We start from the raw sequence: 24330 nt of genomic DNA, 5'->3' as shown, positions 1-24330 counted from the left end.
CCGAGGTGCCTCCCCTAAATTTAATATTTGCCGTCATATCTTATACACTATTCGTTTTTACAGCTTTGGGTAGTGGTAGATTTTAGCATTTTATGTTGATTTTACATTATTCAAATAGTGAACATTTCAGAAGTATTCTTATTAAATATGCGTGTCACATTACGTTTATAGTACGTAAAAATAACTTATCTTTAGTAAAGGAAAAATAAAAATAAATTTGCTAGTATGCCAGTTATAATTTTCAACTTGAATCATAATAACTTGATAACTATGTTTATTAATGTCACACCAAATAGTAATTACAATTACATTTAATATTAAATAACAAAAACCAATAGAAGATTACGATTCACACTGCGATTCAGGAATACATTCTCCTGCATCATTCCTTAGAAGACCCGAATTGCATTGGCAGCCGATAACGCATTGCTGAAACAAAAATGCAATTTGAGATCATATTGTATATATTAATGACTCTTTCAACACTAGAATTACTGGACTCGTACAAATAACGGCTTTCTTTGTTCGTTTTCAATTATGAATATTCCATTCATGGAGAATTACTTGCACGGTCCAACAAATTTTAACTTTTTTTTAATTTTGATTATCACTACGTGATTCTTATAGTTTTTCGCGCTGATTCCTAATCTGTTTTTAATTTTTCTCCTAGACCTAGACGTACAGTTTTTGAGAAAATCGAGTTTAAAAAATGACATTTTTCAACTCCGGAGAAATATTGTGATGTTGTCATAAAAGATATTGAATTGTTCTTTACATCAAAAGATTCTGTAGACTTTCCCGAATACAGTGATATCCAATATCAATACAGTATGATTGTTTAGACATCATTAAACAATGATTACGGACGGAGAGACACCACTTTAGCACCCATTTTTGAGGATAATTTTCAATTTATATAAAATAAGAAGAATACAATATCTTTTTTACTAACATCACAATATTTGTTCAAAGTTGAAAAATATGTCATTTTATTAAAACCAATTTTCTCAAAAACTGTACGTCTAGGTCTAGGAGAAAAATTAAGGGCAGATTCGGAATCTGCGCAAAAAAATCTATAAGAATCGCATAGTGAGAATCGAAATAATTTTTGGCTGTTGGACAGTGTTATTTAATAAAATTACTTTGACCATATATGTACATTAGTAATTTGCGTCGGCCGCCGAGACGAGACTATCGCCGTCTGGTAAGTGCCGGTCAGGCCCTTTGCGATAATTTGGTGTTTGTGACCAGTTCGTGTTGGTTCGGGGGCGTTGTTCGAGTTTTCGAATCTTCGTGTCGAGTCGCTGAGTACTACGGATCCACCGGCGTTTTCCGAGGACCGGGAGTCGCTCTCCTGCGAGGTACGCGAAGCCGTGGGTCGTGATGCCGCCGGTTGTCCGTGCACGGAATATACGGGACGAACGATATTCGTCCGACTTATATGTATTTTTGGCTTCCCTCGAGACGTTCCACGGTGGGACGACGCGACGTGCCCGTTTCCTCTGTTCGACAATCCGTTTCGTATATTCGCGAGTTCGTTTCGTCTTCGCCCAGTCATTAGAATAGAACCGCGTATGTTACCAGAGCTCAGCAGAACTCGTGCCTCTTAGGGTACGATCACAGTGGACCCGTTTTCGTCCTACATCAGACATCAGCCCACACAGACGAGCGTTCGGAAGGGATGTGTTGGTGTCTTTTCGTCCGTTTTCGTCCAGCAAGGTGCTCACAGTGGGCCAGAAACCGGACGAAATGGTCAAAATCACGGGGAGCCGAACCTTTTTCAGGTACTTCGAGGAGGGTAACAATGGACAAACCCCATGGGGCCTCGACGCTGGACGATGTAGGAGGAAGTTAAAATGATTTTGATTTTCGTCTGATGTAGGACGAACAGTGTTCACTTCAAATAATTTTCATGTCGCCAATTTTGAAGTACCCGTATTTTTAAAAACGGGTCCATAAAGAGGACACTTGAGGCTATATTATCATTATTTTTATTTTTCTGTTACGAGCCAGGGCCGCGAGCAGCACGAGTGGCCGGCGAAGGGTTATTACCCTAGGAATATGATATAAATTTGTTAGTTAAGGAACGCGGACGAACCCAATGCGAAATTGGGGAGCCGCTAGGATTATTGACAGCGAGGACGAACCTGACGCGAAGTCAGGGAGCCTCTAGGAATGGAGTCAAACGCAGACGAACCCGATGCAAAACCGGGGAGCTGCTAGGAGGTTGTATAATAGCACAGACGAACCTGATGCGAAATCAGGGAGCTGTTAGGATGCGGATGAACCCAATGCAAAACTGGGGAGCCGCTAGGTTGAATAAATCTCTGTTCGGACAATTGGAATGTCGCGAAAGAACCTGATGGTTAATCAGGGAATTGCTAGGATAATTAGTAAGCCTCGTAACTAGTATAATTTAATTGATACAATCCGAGCGGTAAGATTGTATCATGTGGGGACGTTCAATTACTTGGTTAGGATATTGGACGATAATTATGGGTTTAATGAATTTGAGTTAATTATCAAAGAAGACAAATATATTCTTACTATAGAGTTTCGTTCTACAAGTGTATTTGTGTCGCGAATGAACTGAATTTAGAATAGGAAAGAAATTGAAAGGTGATATTACCTAAGCTAAGACGCACGGTGTTGACGCACTGGCAATGCGGGGGACTCGGAGCAACCTTGTCACTGCCTAACAGATTTTAGACCGAACTCGCGGAATCTGTACGGTTAAACTTTAATTCAAAAGGAACGAACGTCCGATCTCACTGGTAGTTGACTTCCGAGATGCAGCACGACGCGACACTATTCGTGATTACGACAGTACTAGCCCACGAGAGTAGAAATGTAAGGGCTTATATAGCCCTGCAATGACGGGTGGTACTTGTCAGTACCCTTCAAGTGAACATTCGTATTTTGTCAACGACCAGTTGGTCGTGCGTACGTTTGGGCCCTAAACTAACCTAAACAATTATGTAGATTTATCTAGGGTAGCTCTGTTCGTTTATCTAGGACGGTTTCTGCCAGAGATGATATTGAACACCTGTTCGTCATCCGTAACATTTCCAATTTCCTGACGGTATGATAGCAATGCGCCTGTTTAAAAAACAATTGCAAAATAAACTATGAAAATAAATATTTTTTCAACTGAAATAATTTTTATTAAATACTCTTATGGTTTCAGTATGTGCACCCAAAACTAAAATTGTTATTGTTTTGTTAGTTTGGCCGTTATAATTTAATGAAGAAGTTGTGACACCTCATATTCCACGTCCGCGTAGAACCATCAATTTTCAAGATTTCAAAGAATTCTCTTTGAGATACGTTCATATTTTACTAAAGACTGCAACATATCCAAATTTGAACAAAATTCGAAACAGGAGTCCTATTTTGCATGGAATGATACATGTGCATTAATTGTATGTAGATCAACGTTCACGGAAGTATGGATACTCGAGAATAATTAAAAACTAAAACAATTATGAGATACTGCGATTTTTAGATCAATCGTAAGCAGAATTATTATCTTTAATTGTTGTTTATTTTAATTATCATTTCATTGATCGTCTGATTTTTGAAAAAAACTGAAACACGCCACATCCGGATGGTGTTTTCATTTTCTTAGTTTTAAAAATGTTAAGCTTAATAAATATGGATTCAAGAAAATCGTTTATCTCGCTGTTTTCAAAACGATAGTGACCTTATTTATCGGAAAGTTAAAAATGTCGCAAACTGAGTTAAGTAAAGTACAACTCGTGTTGTCCGAGAAAGTGCCGACTTCCAGCTCAATAGTAATGACCTGTCATAAACCTCTCCAAAGAGAACAGCCACGGGAACGGCACATAAACAAATCGAGCCTATCATTGCTAGGTCTGCCTATCCCCACCACAGCCGCGCCCGTAGTCCCAATGTTTTGACTTCCACGTTGCACGCTACATGGTATGTGTGGTCGCTGTAGCCAATGCTTCGACGACACAGCCGCAAATGCGTGTGAAACGAGACCTGCCTCCTCCACTCTGACCCAATCGGCCGCGCATTCAAACCTAGACACGTCACCGTACTCCTGCCCTGAACAGCTTCTTCTCAGGCTCGCATCAATACAATGACACTAGTTCGGACCCATACGAGATGGCGCCTTGCCACCCCCTGCAGTCGCGTAGTAGTGGGCGGTAACGGTATAATCGCTCGTACGGGGCAGTGTATTCGACTACTTGTTGAACATAAACCGATTAAAAATGATTTTTCACTACGTGAAAGGTGTAATTTTAGGACAAACGCTGTAGACCCTTATTTCAGCATGCCTAGAGAATATTCAGCAATTTTATGGACTCAAAATAACAAACAATTCAAATCTAACAGCTGTTTGTAGTTTGCAGGGTGAGCCTGACAACACGACGATCTCAAATAATTCGCAAGCTATTTCTCATGCGAAAAAAATGTTCAAACAAATGTTGCATGGTTCCTAGGGGGCATATGTATAGTGCTTCAATCTGATTTTTGTTACTTTGATTCAAGATGAATCATACAAGATGCAAATGGTTTTTCCTGGCAAGACAGCTGTTGCAGACCGCCGGACCTCGTTCAGCGTAGCCTTTTGGAAACTCGGAGTTTATTGTACCAGCATTTGCTGGTACAGCCGAAAACAAACTATTGTAAAGAACGGAGCATGCTTTGTCCAACATTATGAATTGGACGCGCTAAAAACATTATGATAATGGTCATTGTAAAAAATAAAAACTTTGCTACACCAGCAAATGCTGGTGCAATAAACCCTGAGTTTCTAAAAGGCTTCGCTGAACGAGGTCCGGCGGTAATGTACTCACCGCACTGAATAATATTTACACTATGAAACTTTTGAAAATCAATGAGTGCATGTACACAAAGACAACAAAGAAATGAGAAAAAATTTTTTTCTTCAATAGTAGGTATATGTCGCAGTTGTTTCCAATGTCAGTGTTTGTGCTTAGGTTCTATTATAATCTACAATCGTTGCATTAATACTGTAACGTATTAATACTGCAATGTATTTCAATACACATAGATTTTTCAAAATGACATTGCCATAATAAACGAATTATTGCCACGTCTTGGGGATTTTGCACCACTGTGCGACGTACGATAGCGTAGCGGCTATCGCCACGTGCAATAAAACATTGGGCATGCAAATGGACGGGTCATTATTGGGCGATCGACGGCGAAGCTATTTTTCAGAAAGCTGTTTTTAGCGCGTCCAATTCATAATTTTTTACTGTGTCAACACGCGTTGTCCGAGAAAGTGTCGACTTCCAGCTCAATAGGAATGACCTGTCATAAACCTCTCCATAGAGAACAACCCCGGGAACGGCCAGCAAATGCTGGTACAATAAACTCCGAGTTTCCAAAACGAGGGCCGTCCTGTCGGTCGATGCAGGACGAAACTAGAAGGGTCTCACAGACGGGTCTACCTGGGCCTACCCACACATTTGAAATGTCTGCCAGACGGCTCTGACGTCACCAAGTCTGTCTGATGTAGGACCCACTGTGATCGTACCCTTAGGCTTGTAATTCACGCGAAGTCCTGTCACCGCCGAGCTCGACGCGATAGAATAGGCTACGCGCGAGCGGCCGAACGTCCGCCGCATATTTTTAACTTCCTGATTTTATAGGGAAGTTATTGTAATGACCCCGAAAATCGAAAATCGATTTTTTAGCAGATCTTCACGTTTCATGGTCATTGCAGTCATTTTAGACTATTTTCAGCAAAATGTTCGTGTGTGTGTGTAATCAAATTTTTCGTTAACGTTTTCAGAAAAAGTAACAACGCGATCAGGATGATGAATGATGCAATCGATGTGCCCCGCTGTAACTTAGAGCTGATTAGATTTTGGTCCATTTTGGTCAAGTAGTTTTTTAGTTTTTTTAGTTTTTTCGAAAGAAGTTCATTCAACAATGCAATTTATACGAGAGAACGGAAAGTTTCCACCCGAAGAAACAAAAGTAATTGCACAAAAAATTTTTTTTTGATTTTTTTAAAATTAAAAAAAAAATATTTAAAAAAATTTTTTTTGTACCTTACGATGATGTTTCCGCTTACAATAATCGAAAATTATCCCAATGCAAGAGTGAGTTAATCATCTCTACTCCCGAGAATACATTTTCAAAGAATACCGATGAAAGTACAAAAAAAAATTTATATTACAATCTTTAAAAAAACAATCAGTTCAAAACGAATTATTAACTGAGATTAAATTGAAAATTAATATAAACTATATGATAATTATTAATAACATTGATGTTGAAAACGGATTGGTTAATGGAGCACACATGCGGAATATTAAAATGTATTACTTTTCAAGAAAATGCTAAAATTCCGTCTATATTGTGGTTAGATTTTCAATTGGCCAGAGTAGGAGTGAAAGTAAGAACTCGTTATCGTAATTATATGAAAAATGCAAATATTGATCAAAATTTTACACCAATAATAAAAATATCGAATCAAGTAAATATGTCGAGTGAGGAAAAATATCAAATAACACGTAGTCAATTTCCAGTGGTTCCTGCTGATGCGATTACGATTCATAAAAGTCAGGGACAAACATACGAGAAAGTATGTTTGGATTTTAAAAAATCAGAAAGGCGAACTTTACAAATGTTGTATGTAGCACTGAGCAGAGTTTCAAAATTGAGCGCGGTTTATATATTTTGGGACAATTTAAATTAACAGTATCGAAGAAAACCAGGATCAATACTGCAAACCCGGATAATGAGGAGTTGCATCGTTTGCGAAAAACTAATTAAGACAATTTATTTTGCAACATTAGTATGCTATAACAAGGAACCAAGCGAGCAACGAGCCTGCGATGTTCGTTTAATGCGACGCCATATAGCAAACATTTTGATAAGTAGAAAACTATTGAATTTCCCTGAAAACGTATAATCTTCTTAAAACGTACACTTAATAATGATAATAATATACTGCAACTAACGAATCGGGAAGTTCTTTGTGTGGCTCGTGGAGAGTCACACACCAAATAAAGAAAAAACATTAATAGCTATAGGTACTACTAGCCATGCGTACCACTAACCCTTTCGCAAGAGCAGTCCTATCCGCGAGCTCGCAAAGCGAGCGAGCAAAAACAACCCTACTCGCGAGCAGGCTTGCCATATTCCGCACGTGCCAGGCCCCTTACCGCTGCTCCCCTCGCCGATCTGCTGGGCTAAGCCCGCCTGGCTTGCCCCACTCGTCGCCACGCGTGCGCGTTGAGCAAGCTAACGGGTGTCCCATAAAGACTTCACTTTCACCCAATCCAAGCCGTCCGTGGCGTCGCACAGTGGTTCCAAACGCCCAAAAGCTGGCCAAAACCCCAAAAATGAATTATGAGCTAGGACGTTTTTACCCATTGGGATGGGTACTCTAATAGTGACTCCGTAGTGGGGTAAACGGGAAAATGCTTGCATTTTTTTACCTGAGTTGCAGTCGTAGTCGAAACTTGGCTTTCGTTAGACAGGCATTTTTCACGCGCGTGAGCGTACGTACGAAATACAGGGTGTCCCAAAATTCGTGAAAATCCCGAAAGGGGGTGGTTCCTGAGACCATTCTAAGAGACATTTTCCTTTGCACCAATGTCAACTGCGGCTTTGTTTAGGAGTTATTAACGAAAAACACGGACCAATCAGAGCGCGCCCTGGCCCGGCGCGCCACGCCGCGATATCGCAACGAACAAGAGTTTCTCGATAATGTGAACCCTCTCCGATTTTGATGAGCTTTGGATATGTTGTTAAGACCATGATTCTGAACAACATTTCTCTTTAGACTTTTTGGCGATCGGCTTTAGTTTACGAGATAATCGTAAAAAAAGAGAAGAAGCAGAAACTGATTGAATTAAAAACTCACGTATTCAGCCGTAAATCCATTTGCTGCTTCGAAATGTGTGTCACTGGGTCACTCGGTGACGAACTGCACAGATGTCTTCAGGTACACGGCAGTACCGAAAGCCAAGGGACGTACGGCCAGGTCGACGAGCTGCACAGCCGGTGGTAGAAGGCCTAAGGGATGCGCGGTCAAGTCGACGATCCAGAATTTAACTTTCACTTTCGAATCGATAAATAATTCGTATGTTTATTTCACACAGATGCCTTGAAATTTTTCCACACTCACAATCACTGTTCACATTTGTCAACACATAGTTATGCACTAATAATAATTGCCATATCCCTTGTACTGCTGCACAAATCACAACAATCAGGTAATGCAATCACTAGACTGCGGATTTCATGCATTTGTAGCAAACACGAGTAGGTGCATTTTAATACAGTAGAGAGATTAAAATAATTTCAAAACACCAATGTATTATTTTCAAATTCTTAAAATGATCACAGTAAGAATCAAATATCTGTCTGGCTCCTGTCCCTTGTAATAGCGGCAGCCAACATTCATTTTGCATAAAGATCCGCAGTCTAGTGATTAGTTTAAATATCAATATCAAAAACACAGCTAATAGCAACCGTTAGTTTTGAATTGACAAGTCTTTGGAGATGTTCTCTCTACCGCGGCTCGAACAACACTGATTTTCCTCAAGATTTTTCTAAAGAATTTAGGAAGGGCATTTAGAGTGTCGAAATTCAAAATGCACGCTGTAGCACGAGAACGACGGGACGGTTAGACGAAAAACAGAATGCGAGAAGGACCGCTGTAAGCTTTGTGGCAAACACATGTTTAGTTTTTCCTGCAGGTTGGTACGTACAGTCGATGGGTAACTGTTCGAAAACGTCATCCGTCCTTTTACCCAGCAAGGGGTAAAAATGTCAGGTCAGCGTAGCATCCCTATTGTCCTATACCTTCCTTAAGAAACTTTCTAAAAGAAGGACAGACGACGTTTTCGAACGGTTACCCATCGACTCTGCGTACCAATCTACAGGAAAACCTAAACATGTGATTGCCATAAGTCTTAAAGCGGTCCTTCTCGTATCCTGTTTTTCGTCCAACCGTCCCGTTGTTCTCGTGCTACAGCGTGCATTTCGACACTCTAAATGCCCTTCCTAAATTCTTTAGAAAAATCTTGCGGAAAATCAGTGTCGTTAGAGCCGCGGTAGAGAGAACATCTCCAAAGACTTGTAAATTCAAAGCTAACGGTTGCTATGTATTAGCTGTTTTTTTGACTGTGATATTTAAACTAATCACTAGACTGCGAATCTTTATGCAAAATGAATGTTGGCTGCCGCTATTACAAGGGACAGGAGCCAGACAGATATTTGATTCTTACTGTGATCATTTTAAGAATTTGAAAATAATACATTGGTGTTTTGAAATTATTTTAATCTCTCTACTGTATTAAAATGCACCTACTCATGTTTGCTACAAATGCATGAAATCCGCAGTCTAGTGATTGCATTACCTGATTGTTGTGATTTGTGCAGCAGTACAAGGGATATGGCAATTATTATTAGTGCATAACTATATGTTGACAAATGTGAACAGTGATTGTGAGTGTGGAAAAATTTCAAGGCATCTGTGTAAAATAAACATACGAATTATTTATCGATTCGAAAGTGAAAGTTAAATTCTGGATCGTCGACTTGACCGCGCATCCCTTAGGCCTTCTACCACCGGCTGTGCAGCTCGTCGACCTGGCCGTACGTCCCTTGGCTTTCGGTACTGCCGTGTACCTGAAGACATCTGTGCAGTTCGTCACCGAGTGACCCAGTGACACACATTTCGAAGCAGCAAATGGATTTACGGCTGAATACGTGAGTTTTTAATTCAATCAGTTTCTGCTTCTTCTCTTTTTTTACGATTATCTCGTAAACTAAAGCCGATCGCCAAAAAGTCTAAAGAGAAATGTTGTTCAGAATCATGGTCTGGACAACGTATCCAAAGCTCATCGAAATCGGAGAGGATTCACATTATCGAGAAACTCTTGTTCGTTGCGATGTCACGGCGTACCACCGACACTCGCTTGCCGGCGCGGCGCGGCGCGGCGGGCCAGGACGCGCTCTGATTGGTCCGTGTTTTTCGTTAATAACTCCTAAACAAAGCCGCAGTTGACATTGGTGCAAAGGAAAATGTCTCTTAGAATGGTCTCAGGGACCACCCCCTTTCGGGATTTTCACGAATTTTGGGACACCCTGTATAAGTGCAAAGTGTATAAGTTATATTGGAAGCTACTGATTTCTATACTACATAATGGATACAGTTTGTGGAGGTAAGTTCAATCGTTTTTAGTGCTGAATTGTTAATGTTAACCGGTTAACAATTACACGGAAGGGGAACGTAAATTTTGACGCATACATTTTAAAGATGTAGTGATAAGTTAAAACCTCCACACACCTCCAGCAAATAACTTACATAGGGTCTTAGATTATACTATTATCTTGCAAAATCTAAAATCTTAACTGCCAATTACTGCCATTTCTCACGTACCACCATTTTATATAACTCAGTGTAAGCATTTTATTAGCTTTCACCAAAATATCTCCGAAAGTATGAATGATACTAAAAAATGTTTCAAATAAAAATTTTACGGTTTGAAGGAACACATTTGACGATGGTATGCGTTTGACTTATTAGTGACCTTGAAACGTCCTGCGAAGGTCACGGGTCAATTTTTGAAAAAAAATGTTATTTTTTTTATATATTCTTATAGCTGACATTCAGACAATTTCAAAACAATATAATAACATTATTTTGCGTTAATTTGTTACCGAGATATAAACGTTTTAATAAGAGAGCTAGAGAGGAAGCGACCTTTAAGGGACAGACAGGTCTAAGTAAATTAATTTATAGAAGTAATTAATTAACTTTTTAATTAATTCTTAGACAAAATGTTTCAAATATTGATTTCTATTATTTACTTTCAGGGTCTCGTGATAGCGAAATCTGTTTGACGAGAAAACAGATTTTTCAAATAATTAAGTGTTATTTGAATAGTGATATTACTATAATATCTGAACACCTTCAGAATCAGATATTCGAACAGCACGGGAAATTAATTGATGTAAATCATGAAACAAAGATCGCATTAAGGATTTTAATTTCTAAAATTAAGACAAAATGGCGAAGTGTAAAGAGAACGGAAGATTTCTTTTTTAGAAAGTTTGCTACGTGGCTTAATGTATCTGTTGCATTCCGTATACCTGCAGACAGCGACAATCATGCGAACATCATTGGCCGTCCTTCTTTAGAATTTGAAACCTCCAGCGAAAGATCAAAGCGAAGAAAGACAGCAGATATTCGGGCAAATTTTTCAGATAATGCATTATCGTATGCAACTCAAATGAGTTTCCGAGCATCTTCTTGTGCTTTGTGGTCGCAATACGTACGATACACCTCGGAATGCCAATTTTTGAACAGAAGTAACAATTTTTTAACGTATGCGTTCGCCATATTGGATCCGCCATTTTGTTTTTTCGAATATTGAGTCTAGATTTGTACTCAGCGGACCCGAAAACCATAGTATACTAATTTTTTAACAGAACTAACAATTTTTTAACGTATGCGTTCGCCATATTGGATCCGCCATTTTGTTTTTTCGAATTTTGAGTCCAGATTTGTAATCAGCGGACCCGAAAACCATGGGACACCAATTTTTGGAAAAATTGAAGTACGTTTAGGGGTTTTGGCCAACTTTTGGGGATTTGGAACCACTGTGCGTCGCGCGGAACAAAAGAACGCCCGTTAGGTTCCCTACCTGCTCCCACTGGCGAGGAGTGGGGCAAGCCAGGCGGGCATAGCCCAGCAGATGGGCGAGGGGATCAGCGGTAAGGGGCCTGGCACGCGCGGAATATGGCAAGCCTGCGAAGCGAGCGAGCAACAATAACCCTCTAGTTTATTTTTATTTTTGCCGCCGGCAAATCCTTTGACTGCCACCGCGCCGCGCCGCGCCGGTTTCCACCGGTGATTTGTACGACGTTCCGTTTCTAATAAACGAATATTATTTGCCCTCAAATCTCGAACAGCTTATTCTCCCTGTGAGAAACGTTCCCGTCGCGGGGAATGCCCCGTCCTTCTTCCTCACGTGGAATCCTGGCAGTACGTGGCTATTCCTGGCTATCGCGATCCTCGCAGATTCGGAATTCGGTTACGATTGTCTCGCACAGTTCGATAGTTTAGCGTGGCACGGCAACGTGCCTGGCGCCCGATTTCGTATTTGGAAGATCCACGATATTTCTATCCGAATCTGCGAGCGATCTTTCATCCCGGGAGGACCACGGGTCGCGCGACCGAGCGTAGCCCGGTCGAAAGGCCATAATTTCCCGTGTTCGGTTGCTTTTCTGTTCACAGAAAAGTGGCCGGCGTGACAATACGTATATATACATATGTTATACATTTATTTTTCAAAATCAAATCATAATAAATTTTGCGATATTAGCGGGGCGGCCATGGTACCCGATCTTCGTACTTGACTGAGGCCGTCTGAGGCTAGAATCGACGCGCATGTTCGAAAAAAGCGCCAAGTATACCATCACTGGCCTGAGGTAGGTATTTCGAAATTGGATAAGTCCCTAGTGGCAGAATTGATCTGGTACGACGAGTCGAAATAGATGTAGTTGGTATTGCGTATCTGTTATTGCCGGAAGCACGGACCTAAGGACTGAGCGTAAAGTAGATTTATGGGTGAGAGGGGGTGTCCCCAAAGGCGGAAGGGGAATCAACTTGTCGGCCATCTTGGTAGGCAGATCTGTGGTGCGCTCTATAGGCGACTTTAAATACTAGTGTAGCGTCTGTCCTCGTCTGTGCTACATCTCTAGCATGGAACAGAACCTACATAACCTTTAGCAGGAAACAGAACCCACTTTACTGTTAGTAAATCAGTGGCACATGGATCAGGGAGATACTATTAAATGATATTAATGTGTATCAACGCGCAGAAAACACAAAGCACGACGATCAACGACGATTCATCAAGTGTTAAGTGTACAGACTACTACACTGACACTATACAGGGTGTCTCAAAATTAGGTCCGGAGCCGAAAATTTTCCTTTGAAAAAATGTCGTCCGCGGCTTCGTTAACGAGTTATTAACGAAAAACACGGACCAATCAGAGCGCGAGCTAGACGCGTGCAGCCCGGCGCGCCGGCAGCCGAGTGTCGGTGGCACGCCGCGATGTCGCAACGAACAAAAGTTTCTCGATGATGTGAATCCTCGCCAATTTCGATAAGCTTTGGATATGTTTTCAATACCATGATTCTGAACAACATTTCCCTTTACAGTTTCTGTCAAGCGGCTTTAGTTTACGATATTATTGTAAAAATTTGTAATTGTAAATCGATCGATGTAGTATTTCCTATCCGATTTCGATAAGCTTTGGATATGTTGTCAATACCATGATTCTGAACAACATTTCCCTTTACGGTTTTTGTCGGTCGGCTTTAGTTTACGATATTATTGTAAAAATTTGTAATTGTAAATCGATCGATGTACATACTATCTCCTCGCCGATTTCGATGAGCTTTATTTCAAAGGAAAATGATATTTAAAACATCGATTTATAAAGCATCAATTTATAACATATTTCAAAGTCATCGAAATCGGTGAGGACCCACATCATCGGCAACTTTACCCGAACGATAGAAGAAGCACAAACTTATTGAATTAAAAACTCACTTATTCAGCCGTAAATCCATTTGACTACCACACACAACAACCACCACACTTTCACATAATTGTTGAACTCGTAGCACACTTTTATCACTCGTATCGATAGTGAACGAAATTACTTACTCCGACGCGGAAAGAGTTCGATGCTCTTCGCGATGCCGCGCGAAACTGTGCTCTCCCAGCGTACAATGTATTCGATGAAGGCGTCGTTTAAAACAAATGAAATCGTTTCCAAGGAGATATTGATTTTTCGAGAACCATATGGTATTGATTTTTCGAGAATCATATGATTCTCGAAAACACCGATTCTTGACGAACGAACGATGCCATGGACGAGATATCTCGTGTATCCTTATGCACACACCGCTAGATCACGTATACGTACGTGAGGACTGCAAGGGTCCGGGATTAGACTTCTGATTTCTCAATAATGCAAAGACGGGGTTTTTTAGTAGTCAAAATCGCTAGACGAACGATCAATCTAGGATACGATCATTCTCAAAAGTCCTATTTTTACGATTACGAGCAATGGTTTTGCAATATTCGGCTGCATGTTGTCCGTCGAAGAGGCTAGAACGCCGCACAGTGGGACCTTTCGTCCAAATCGGAGACAAAATCAAAGAACTTTCGATAGAAATGAGGTAGAGCGATGAAATTTTTTAAAAATTAAAGCTGAAACTTTGCAGAATATGCGAAAAATAGGGAGATTATGGTAAGAACGTTTTTTAACGTTGAGAAAATTCGTTAAACTTGCACAATTTCGAAAAAATTGTGGTTTTTCCAATACCACGCGCGGAAAAAATTTTTTCTGAACATGCTGTACTTCATTTCCCGTAGATTTTTTCTCGCTGATTTCAAATCTGGTCTCAAAATTTGTCTACGACCTCAGGATATTGCAAAATAGATTTCTTGAAATTCTACATGTTTAATGAATTTTCTCAAGGTTAAAAAACGTTCGTACCATAATCTCCATATTTTTCGCATATTCTGCAAAGTTTCAGCTTTAATTTTTAAAAAATTTCATCGCTCTACCTCATTTCTATCGAAAGTTCTTTGATTTTGTCTCCGATTTGGACGAAAGGTCCCACTGTGCGGCGTCCTAGCCTTTTCGACGGACAACATGCAGCCGAATATTGCAAAACCATTGCTCGTAATCGTAAAAATAGGACTTTTGAGAATGATCGCATCCTAGATTGATCGTTCGTCTAGCGATTTTGACTACTAAAAAACCCCGTCTTTGCATTATTGAGAAATCAGAAGTCTAATCCCGGACCCTTGCAGTCCTCACGTACGTATACGTGATCTAGCGGTGTGTGCATAAGGATACACGAGATATCTCGTCCATGGCATCGTTCGTTCGTCAAGAATCGGTGTTTTCGAGAATCATATGATTCTCGAAAAATCAATGCCATATGGTTCTCAAAAATCAATATCTCCTTGGAAACGATTTCATTTGTTTTAAACGACGCCTTCATCGAATACATTGTACGCTGGGAGAGCACAGTTTCGCGCGGCATCGCGAAGAGCATCGAACTCTTTCCGCGTCGGAGTAAGTAATTTCGTTCACTATCGATACGAGTGATAAAAGTGTGCTACGAGTTCAACAATTATGTGAAAGTGTGGTGGTTGTTGTGTGTGGTAGTCAAATGGATTTACGGCTGAATAAGTGAGTTTTTAATTCAATAAGTTTGTGCTTCTTCTATCGTTCGGGTAAAGTTGCCGATGATATGGGTCCTCACCGATTTCGATGACTTTGAAATATGTTATAAATTGATGCTTTATAAATCGATGTTTCAAATATCTTTTTCCTTTGAAATAAAGCTCATCGAAATCGGCGAGGAGATAGTATGTACATCGATCGATTTACAATTACAAATTTTTACAATAATATCGTAAACTAAAGCCGATCGACAAAAACCGTAAAGGGAAATGTTGTTCAGAATCATGGTATTGGCAACATATCCAAAGCTTATCGAAATCGGATAGAAAATAGTACATCGATCGATTTACAATTACAAATTTTTACAATAATATCGTAAACTAAAGCCGCTTGACAGAAACTGTAAAGGGAAATGTTGTTCAAAATCATGGTATTGAAAACATATCCAAAGCTTATCGAAATTGGCGAGGATTCACATCATCGAGAAACTTTTGTTCGTTGCGACATCGCGGCGTGCCACCGACACTCGGCTGCCGGCGCGCCGGGCTGCACGCGTCTAGCTCGCGCTCTGATTGGTCCGTGTTTTTCGTTAATAACTCGTTAACGAAGCCGCGGACGACATTTTTTCAAAGGAAAATGTCGCTTGAAATGACCTCAGGAACCTCCCATTTTCGGCTCCGGACCTAATTTTGAGACACCCTGTATACGTGTTACAGACGCTACACTAGTATTTAAAGTCGCCTATAGAGCGCACCACAGATCTGCCTTCCAAGATGGCCGACAAGTTGATTACCCTTCCGTCTTTGGGGTCACCCCTCCCCCCCAGGGTTACGCTCAGTCCTTAGGTCCGTGGCCGGGAGTTAAGCGCTGAGGGGGTTTGAAGTGCGTTTGTTGGTGGGGTTTTAGTGGGTATGGGTAGGGAGTCAGTCCCGTTTCTCCAATTGTCACCTTAGGGGGAGCAGAGTGCCATACTACTCTCTCTGTTCGGTTGAGAGGGTGTGCGTAACAGCATTTCCCCACCGCCTCGAAACCAAAAGAAAAAAAGGCCTGAGGTATTTAGCACAGGGCGCACGCTGCTACATTAAAGCCTCGTCTCGATGAACAAGGTATAGACACTTCAAAGCATGAACCAAATAATGCGAGTGCAATGTACACAAGTACATACAAAGTCAGTCTTTGAATCAAGCTATCGTTTTTTATAAAATAGTACGAGATCTTAAACAATTCAAATGACACATGTAACTATTATATTGTTGATTTAATTTTTCTTTGTAGTTTATAAAATCAACTCCTGAATAACTTAAAAATAATTCCTGATATTTTTGAAATTCCTTCTATATTCATGAATTTCACATTCATACCAACACACATTTGTTCGAAACAATATTTTGTTAACACATTCACTGCAACGCTTTATTTTCAATCTAGTAATAGAAATCTTATAGAATAACATTTTTATGTTTGATTCTTACCGCTGGGCAAATTTCCGGATTAGGATTCGTACAAGTTGGTGGACAGTAAGATCCACATTCAGTCCAAGATTGGTTGGGTGGACAGCGGTCATCAGCATTCACTGTTTAAGTGATACAACGATTTATTAGTATACAATTTTATAAAACTTACAGTCATACATTTTTATATAAATATGAAATTACTATGAAGTTGCACTAATGACAATTGCACGAATAAATGAATAGCAACATTAGAAAGAATGAAAGGAGATAACATTTTTAAAGGAAATAGAAATTTAAAGATAAAAGGACTTACAACCGTAAATAAAAATAAAGAATTTAATCATATACTTCAATAACTACGCAACTATTATTATGCATCAGAATAATATCTAAAAATCAGATCCAGAGAACAATTTTTTCATAAATGAACCTTACGACTTCAGTTTTTCTAGAGTTCAGTTTGACTCCAGATAAATTAGTTTACTACGTGATGTGCAATTAAAATTTTGGCTAAATTGCGTTTAGTCAGAATTACGGAACACATAGTGAAAGTTGCTATTTACAACTTTTTTATTTTGGCCTATAACGAAAATTTCAGAAAAGTGTTTTGATATACGTAAGTTACATGATTTATGATCTATAAACGATTGAAAATTGTGCCAATTACAGTTTTTCACGATTTTCAACCTATCTTTGTCGTTTTACGCGATTATCCATTTATAAAAAACGTTATACTTATTTGACGTATATGCCAACAATTACACTGTCCAACAGCCAAAACGTATTTCGATTCCCACTATGCGATTCGTATAGAGATTTCCGCGCTGATTCCGAATCTGTTTTCCATTTTTTTCCTATACGTCCAGTTTTTGAGAAAATGGTGTTTAAAAAAAAGACATATTTTTCAACTTTAAACAAATATTGTGATGTTATTATAAAAGATATTGAATTGTTCTTTACAGCAAAAGATTTTGTAGACTTTCCCGAATACAGTGATATCCAATATTAATACATTATGATTGTTTAACCATGTTTAAACAATGATTAAAGACGGAGAGACACCACTTCTGCACCAATTTTTGCGGATACTTTCGAATTTATCTCAAAAAATTAGAGTCCAGCGGAAAATCGAACTATACCACGCGATAGAGCAGACTTTTATCTTGAAAAACCCCCGTTTGAAGTCTGCGACATCGACGTTTTTTTCGACCCAGACAGCAAAATATCTTCGCCCGACATGAGTTTCCGCCAGTGACGCTCGGGACGGGATACGGAGCGGCGAACGACCGTTCTGATGGTGAGCGCCACTGGTGACAACTCATGTCGGGCGAAGATATTTCGCTTTCTGGTTCGAAAAAAACGTCGACCATGCAAACTTCAAAGGAGGGTTTCTCAAGATAAAAGTCTGCTCTTTCGCGTGGTATAGTTCAATTTTTCGCTGGACCCTTATTTTTTGAGATAAATGCTGATCGGTGACAATTCAGTACACATTTTGTATTTTTTTTGAGCTCATGTTATCTGTAGACAAATACCAAATGAAATAAAAATTTATAATCTATATTTTGTGCCGATTTTAGTTATTTTTTTTTTGGTTCTGTATCAAGTATATTTAATCCCAACAAAAACATTCTGTAAACAGGAGCCAAGTTCTTATGGCCGTAAAAAGTTGTGAGATCAAACAAAACACGGCCAAGTTCGTTAGCTTAGAATGCTTAGAAATACCTCTTGCAATACTGAAAAAAGCATTTGTAAAAATTAGTTTAAAAGAACGCTATTTAACTTTTAAAGAGTTACATGGAGGGCTAAATTATTTAAGCTTGGCCGCTACCTAACACCTTTTATGGCCATTGGTTTAAAAAGTAACGGCCAAGTTTGAACAATTTAGCCCTTCATGTAACTCTTTAAAAATTAAATAGCGTTCTTTTAAACTAATTTTTACAAACGCTTTCTTCAGTATTGCAAGAGGTATTTATAAGCTTACGAACTTGGCCGTATTTTGTTTTATCTCACAACTTTTTACGGCCATAAGAACTTGGCTCCTGTTTACAGAATGTTTTTGTTGGGATTACATCAATTTTGGTTGAAATCTGTATCTACACCCAATAAGTAAGAAGTTTCACTTCTGTCGCACGTGGTTTTTTCCACGCTGTTTTTTTTTCTTTTGAAAAATTCAAAAGATTACAAACGTCATGTGGTGGGCATACCCTATCTGCTTTCGGTTGAGCCTTTCGAAAGTTTCGTTATTTTTGCGGTAGAAAGCACCGTTCCCGAGATACAACCATTTTTGAAAACTAGCTCGGCTGACCATCCCCACCACTTCCGTTACGCTTTTTCCTGTCGCGAATTCCGTGACGCGAATTAGACTTACACCCTGCCAAAAGAAGTTTCACTTCAAAAAAATCTAAACAACGCAGCGACGACCAAAGAAAAAAATCCTCTTCTAATCTGCAAGACGAAATCCAAATTCAATGCATCGAAGATTAATACTCTGCCGGTGACGCTCGGATCCGTTTGCCCCCCGCCGCTATAGACGATGCTCGGTGCAGTTTCTTTTGTTTACGTTAGAGCAACGGTTTCCAACCTTTATGCTACTATGCCTCCCTAAAAAAATTTTCTCCCTATCTTCGAATCGATATAATAATATAGACACGTTTTAAAATACTGAAAACTACAATTAACAGAATAATAACAAGGTTTTGCTATAACAATACGAATATGCATATTTATTTTTATCAACGCGCGCGGCAGCGCGCGCACCAAGTTCCCCTCCCGCCACCTCTAAGCTGCCGAGTAGTTATTCTCGTACGATAGTTTTGCGCTTTTTAGCCATATTGCCACCGCCACTGCCGCTCTCCCCGGTAACCGAGGTCAACCAAAATTTTCATTTGAGCTAGATATAATGTCAACTAACTCATATGTAAAAAGCAACTTTCTACCTAGCCTGGAACCTGAGATAAAAATACCCCAAAAACGCATAATTCTTGGAATATATATAGGAGGATCATGTTAATTCTAACCCACTTCCAGACAAGCTAGAAACTTGAAATTTTGGAATCAGGTGTCTTTTATATCCAAACCAACAGAAAAAGTCGAAAATCCCGAAAAAAAAATTTTTTTTCAAAAAACCCGAAAGAATTTTTTTTTTCCTTTAAATCAAAATACCACCTACGTCATGTGGTTGGGCATACCCTATGTTACGAGCCAAGGTTCAGGCAGCGATGCGGGAACCGAGGGGAATTAGGATTTAGAGATATTTTGGGTCTAGGTAGGAAGGGTACACGTAGGACTAGCCAATGTCTATTTCACCACTGGGTCGCCTCGTGTGGAACAAGGGAGTGGACTAGCCGGTGTCTATCTCACCACCGGGTCGCCACTATAAAGGTACACGTAGGACTAGCCGGTGTCTATCTCACCACCGGGTCGCCTCGTGTGTGGAATATGGAAAAGTGGACTAGCCGATGTCTATTTCACCACCGGGTCGCCACTGTAGGGGTACACGAGGACTATCCGATGTCTATTTCACCACCGGGTCGCCTCGAGGGAACAAGGGAGTGGACTAGCCGATGTCTATCTCACCACCGGGTCGCCACTATAAAGGATAAGGTCGTGGTTCCGCTGTCTCGTAACTTATTGATTGAAATAGATACACCTCGAGCGGCAAAGGTGTATCGTCATAGAATACTAGCTACTGGAAGATCGAAAAGGAATATGCCTAATGGAAATGAACTTCGAATAGATTAATACAAGTAATATATTGTTGATAGTAATTGAGGATACAAATGTTCAGTGTAAAGTGTCGCGGACTCGCGGACTAAACGCTCTCAGTTTTCACGCACCGAGAAATGCGGGGGCGATCTACCACAGAGTGCTCGACAAAGACTTTAGCACACCCGATCTTGCTTGACGTGACTTTCGACGTGGAACGATACGTACTGCGCGTGTTCACTTGAATCAACCCAACTAATAGGAGGGATCCATGCCCTTATATAGTACCCAAAATCGGACCTAGCGATGCTGGGGGCCACGTGCTACTTCTGATTAGAAATTAATTCTTAGAAGTTATATCGCTTGCAAGACGCCCCTCTATGATCCGATTTTGAGTGAGCCCTTTGTTCTTAAATAGGCCCTTTGTTTCGACACATATCTCCGGAAGGGTCAAAAGTCACAAACGGTAGCGTCTGCATACGTAACACCTATATGCTTTTGGATTGAGACTTTCGAAAATTTCGTTATTTTTGCGATAGCACGTACCGTTCCCAAGATACTGCCATTTTTTAATTTTCAAATTTTTTTTTCGAAAAATCAGAAGACCACATACGTCATGTGATTGGCCATACCGTATATGCTTCGCGTAAGGTCTGTCGAAAATTTCGTTATTTTTGCGGTAGGACGCACCGTTCCCGAGATACAGCCATTTTTTATTTAAGACTAGCTGGGCTAACCTTCCCCACCACTTCCGTTACTCATTTTCGTGTCGCGAATTCCATGACGCGGATTAGGGTTACACCCTGCCAAAAGAAGTTTCACTTCAAAAATTCCTTACAACATTTAAGTAATTAAGTGATTCTGCGAGAATCCTAACTTTGCCATTTGAAGAGGCAGCAAGTTCAAACTCGACATTTCATTTCAAGGCTGTCTGGATTACGCTAATCAACGGACACCTTACAAATAAATCTTGTGTGTAACAATATTGCAATATACTGTGCGTGTCTTAAGTCAGACGCATCATCATGCTATTTTTTGCAAATTAACTTCCGTCTATGAATCCTCCGAATATCTGGCCATTTCTTACAAAAATAACATGATATCCAAACCAAAACACTTCGTGTAAAGGTTGACCAAGTTCCCCGGCCTATCCACTTCAGTGATATGAAGGATGGACCAAATTCCTCTCGCCTATCAATGTTGTGATATGATGGATGGACCAAGTTCCCCTTGCCTATAAGGGCTGTGATATCGGGAAAGACCAATTCCCAGAGGCCAATGATTGTTGCACTTACCTAATTCAAACTTTACAACCTAGGGAATTTGGCGTCTGCGCTGGCACTACTATTTTGACTTGCATGAGAAAAGTTTATATCCGGATTCCCAAGTGCTCAAGTAAAAATCTTATGAATTTTTTTAAATCTGCCGTTGCTTCGTCTCCTGCAGAATCGTCTCCTTCTGCACCGTATCTGGATATAAATTTTTCTCGTGCAAGTCAAAATAGTAGTGCCAGCGCAGACGCCAAGTTCCCTAGGTTGTAAAGTTAGAGTTAGGTAAGTGCAACAATCATTGCCCTCTGGGAATTGGTCTTTCCCGATATCACAGCCCTTATAGGCAAGAGGAACTTGGTTCATCCATCATATCACAACTTTGATAGGCGAGAGGAATTTGGTCCATCCTTCATATCACTGAAGTGGATGGGCCGGGGAACTTGGTCAACCTTTACACGAAGTGTTTTGGTTTGGATCATATATTTTTTATATTAGTTTTCAATTTAATCTCAGTTAATAATTCGTTTTGAACTGATTGTTTTTCAATTAAAAAAAAAATTAAAAATTTTACCTGTAGCCCAAAAATTTGTTTTTCAGAATGTATGTTAGCTCTGAACAGTCGTTAATTACGCTCACGCCTCAAGTAACGCAGGCGTTACATAAATACGTTCCCTGTTTATATTTACGAGTCACCAATGCTCTGTCGTCTTTAAATGCATGCTTATGTCTATCTATGTTATCCTTCCTTTTTCTTTGTATTGTTCTCTTTCACGTCAGTATCGCTCTCTATTTCGCAATAAACGCATCGCTCTTCTAACACCTGTTTTATTTCGTGCGCTATTTCCGCTAATTTATTCAGTATCTCTTCCCTTCTGCGCTACCCGCTTCCAGAATCAAATCCAATAGAGGTCCCCATTTGACGTGCAATAAACGAATCCGAATTTTAATCCACGTAATACTAAGTACACGGGTACCCGTGTATTTTAATTTCACAAATGTTCGTATTTTTATTTTACATATGCCATTTACCGCAACCTTGGGTGCGTTCCGTTGCACGCATAATGTGCATAGACTGCATAGAGAACCATTCCGTTTCATTCAATGCGCGCATCAGAGCGCACAGAATTCCCCAGATTCCCACCACTTCTCTCGCATCAACCGTGCATCAGCTACGAGTGCTCAGCAGTGATGCGTTTGATGCGTAGCCGATGCATTAGCGGTAGATTTGAAAAAAGCAGATGCAGGTAAAGCACATTGTGGAACAAAGCACAATTTGTGAAGAAAGGAAAGAAGTATTGACCTTGCTGCTTGACAAGGAAAGTGCTGTGAGGGCTATACTCAATGGATACTTCGTGGATCCGTGTACACTACACGGATCCACATTCACGGATTCGAATTCACGGATCCTTAAATTCGCACTACACGGTTCACGTACCACGTGTATTGAGATACACGTGAAACGGGGATCTCTAAATATACACTGAGATCTTTGGTAAAACCATTTTTCATAATTTCAGTACTTACCGGTGACGTACAGCGTGAGCATCACAGCGAACAAAACAAAAGTAAGGCGAGACATGTTCTGCCAATCTTATTTTTCAAATCGAGCGTGCAGAGTTTCCGGAGGTTCTGATGTCACCTTGTGGCCTACCACTTTTATATCCACTTGCCGCGCCGTTCCGCGCCGTGTGTAAAGACTCGAGCCAAGCAAACATCAATACGTTATAGGTTAGATAAGAACTGTAAAAAACAATTCTTGACGATTATTGGACTAAACTACTATGGTTGTGGTTTATCTGTTGCATATGGTATTTTTCCGTTTAGCGTGTCCTTCATCCTTTATCCTTTAGTTGTAGATAATAGCTATGCAAATGTATTGAGGTGGAATATACGGTATCTGAAAGAAGTATACGGACAGCCGAATAAAAAATAAACGACTAGAGCTTTTCAAGATGTTGAAGAGACTAGTTTGCTAAAGAATGCATATAAAAAATTATTAAAAAATCACTATTGGTCGAAATTACGAAGAGAAAATATAAGTAACTGATGTTTAACTTTTATTTTATTTGTCATTGTAATGAAAATTTAAGTAAATTATAGACATACACAAAGTTTTATCGAAATCGATTAAACTTGCTATGAGCCATACGTGATTAAACTGAAATAGTCCAGTCAATGAATGCTCATAAGGGGGGTGTAGAGGGAAATGGAAGGAACACAATTTTTAACTTTGGGACTTTGTTTGGACTAGTTAGGAGGTAAACATACTAAAAGTTCCTACTCCTAGGAGGTGAGCGGGGTGCAGGGGGGCACGTAAAAGTCACCTTTTTCGGTTTTCTGCTTATATCTCGGAAACTATGCGTCCTAGCGATAAGACCACTCTATACAAAATTAAAGCTGACAAAATGTGCCACAAGATTGAATTCGATTCAGTTTTTTGCTATCTCGCATAGTTTCCGAGATATCCGCGCTCAAAGTTCACTAATTATGAAAAACAAAATAGCCGGGTGAAATACGCCCCCGGCGGGATTTTAATCGAGCTTGAACCATTCGATAGCCTACCCAAAAACGACTTTGTGTGACAAGTTTCAGCCCCATATCTCATCTGTAAGGGTAGTTATTGAGAAAAATCGAAATGCCAGTTTTTGGCCCATTTTACC

The 24330-nt window shown here is 40.0% G+C and overlaps 2 protein-coding genes across 4 annotated transcripts in view; one reads left to right on the top strand and one right to left on the bottom strand.

Moving 5' to 3' along the window:
* LOC143214707 (cholecystokinin receptor type A) overlaps positions 1-24330 on the top strand; it is a 635098-nt gene that overhangs the window by 512497 nt on the left and 98271 nt on the right. The window lies entirely within an intron of this gene.
* Positions 233-23426, bottom strand: LOC143214712 (chymotrypsin inhibitor-like). The gene is made up of 3 exons (XM_076436064.1): positions 23195-23426; positions 16713-16813; positions 233-429 (listed from the first exon to the last, which is right to left on the bottom strand). The coding sequence occupies exons 1-3, from the start codon at positions 23247-23249 to the stop codon at positions 343-345; spliced, it is 243 nt and encodes an 80-aa protein (XP_076292179.1). The 5' UTR covers positions 23250-23426; the 3' UTR covers positions 233-342.

Source organism: Lasioglossum baleicum, chromosome 12 (assembly GCF_051020765.1).
Source record: "Lasioglossum baleicum chromosome 12, iyLasBale1, whole genome shotgun sequence".
NCBI lineage: Eukaryota > Metazoa > Arthropoda > Insecta > Hymenoptera > Halictidae > Lasioglossum > Lasioglossum baleicum.
The sequence above is the reverse complement of the archived record's forward strand: the minus strand, read 5'-3'. Positions and strand labels throughout refer to the sequence as shown.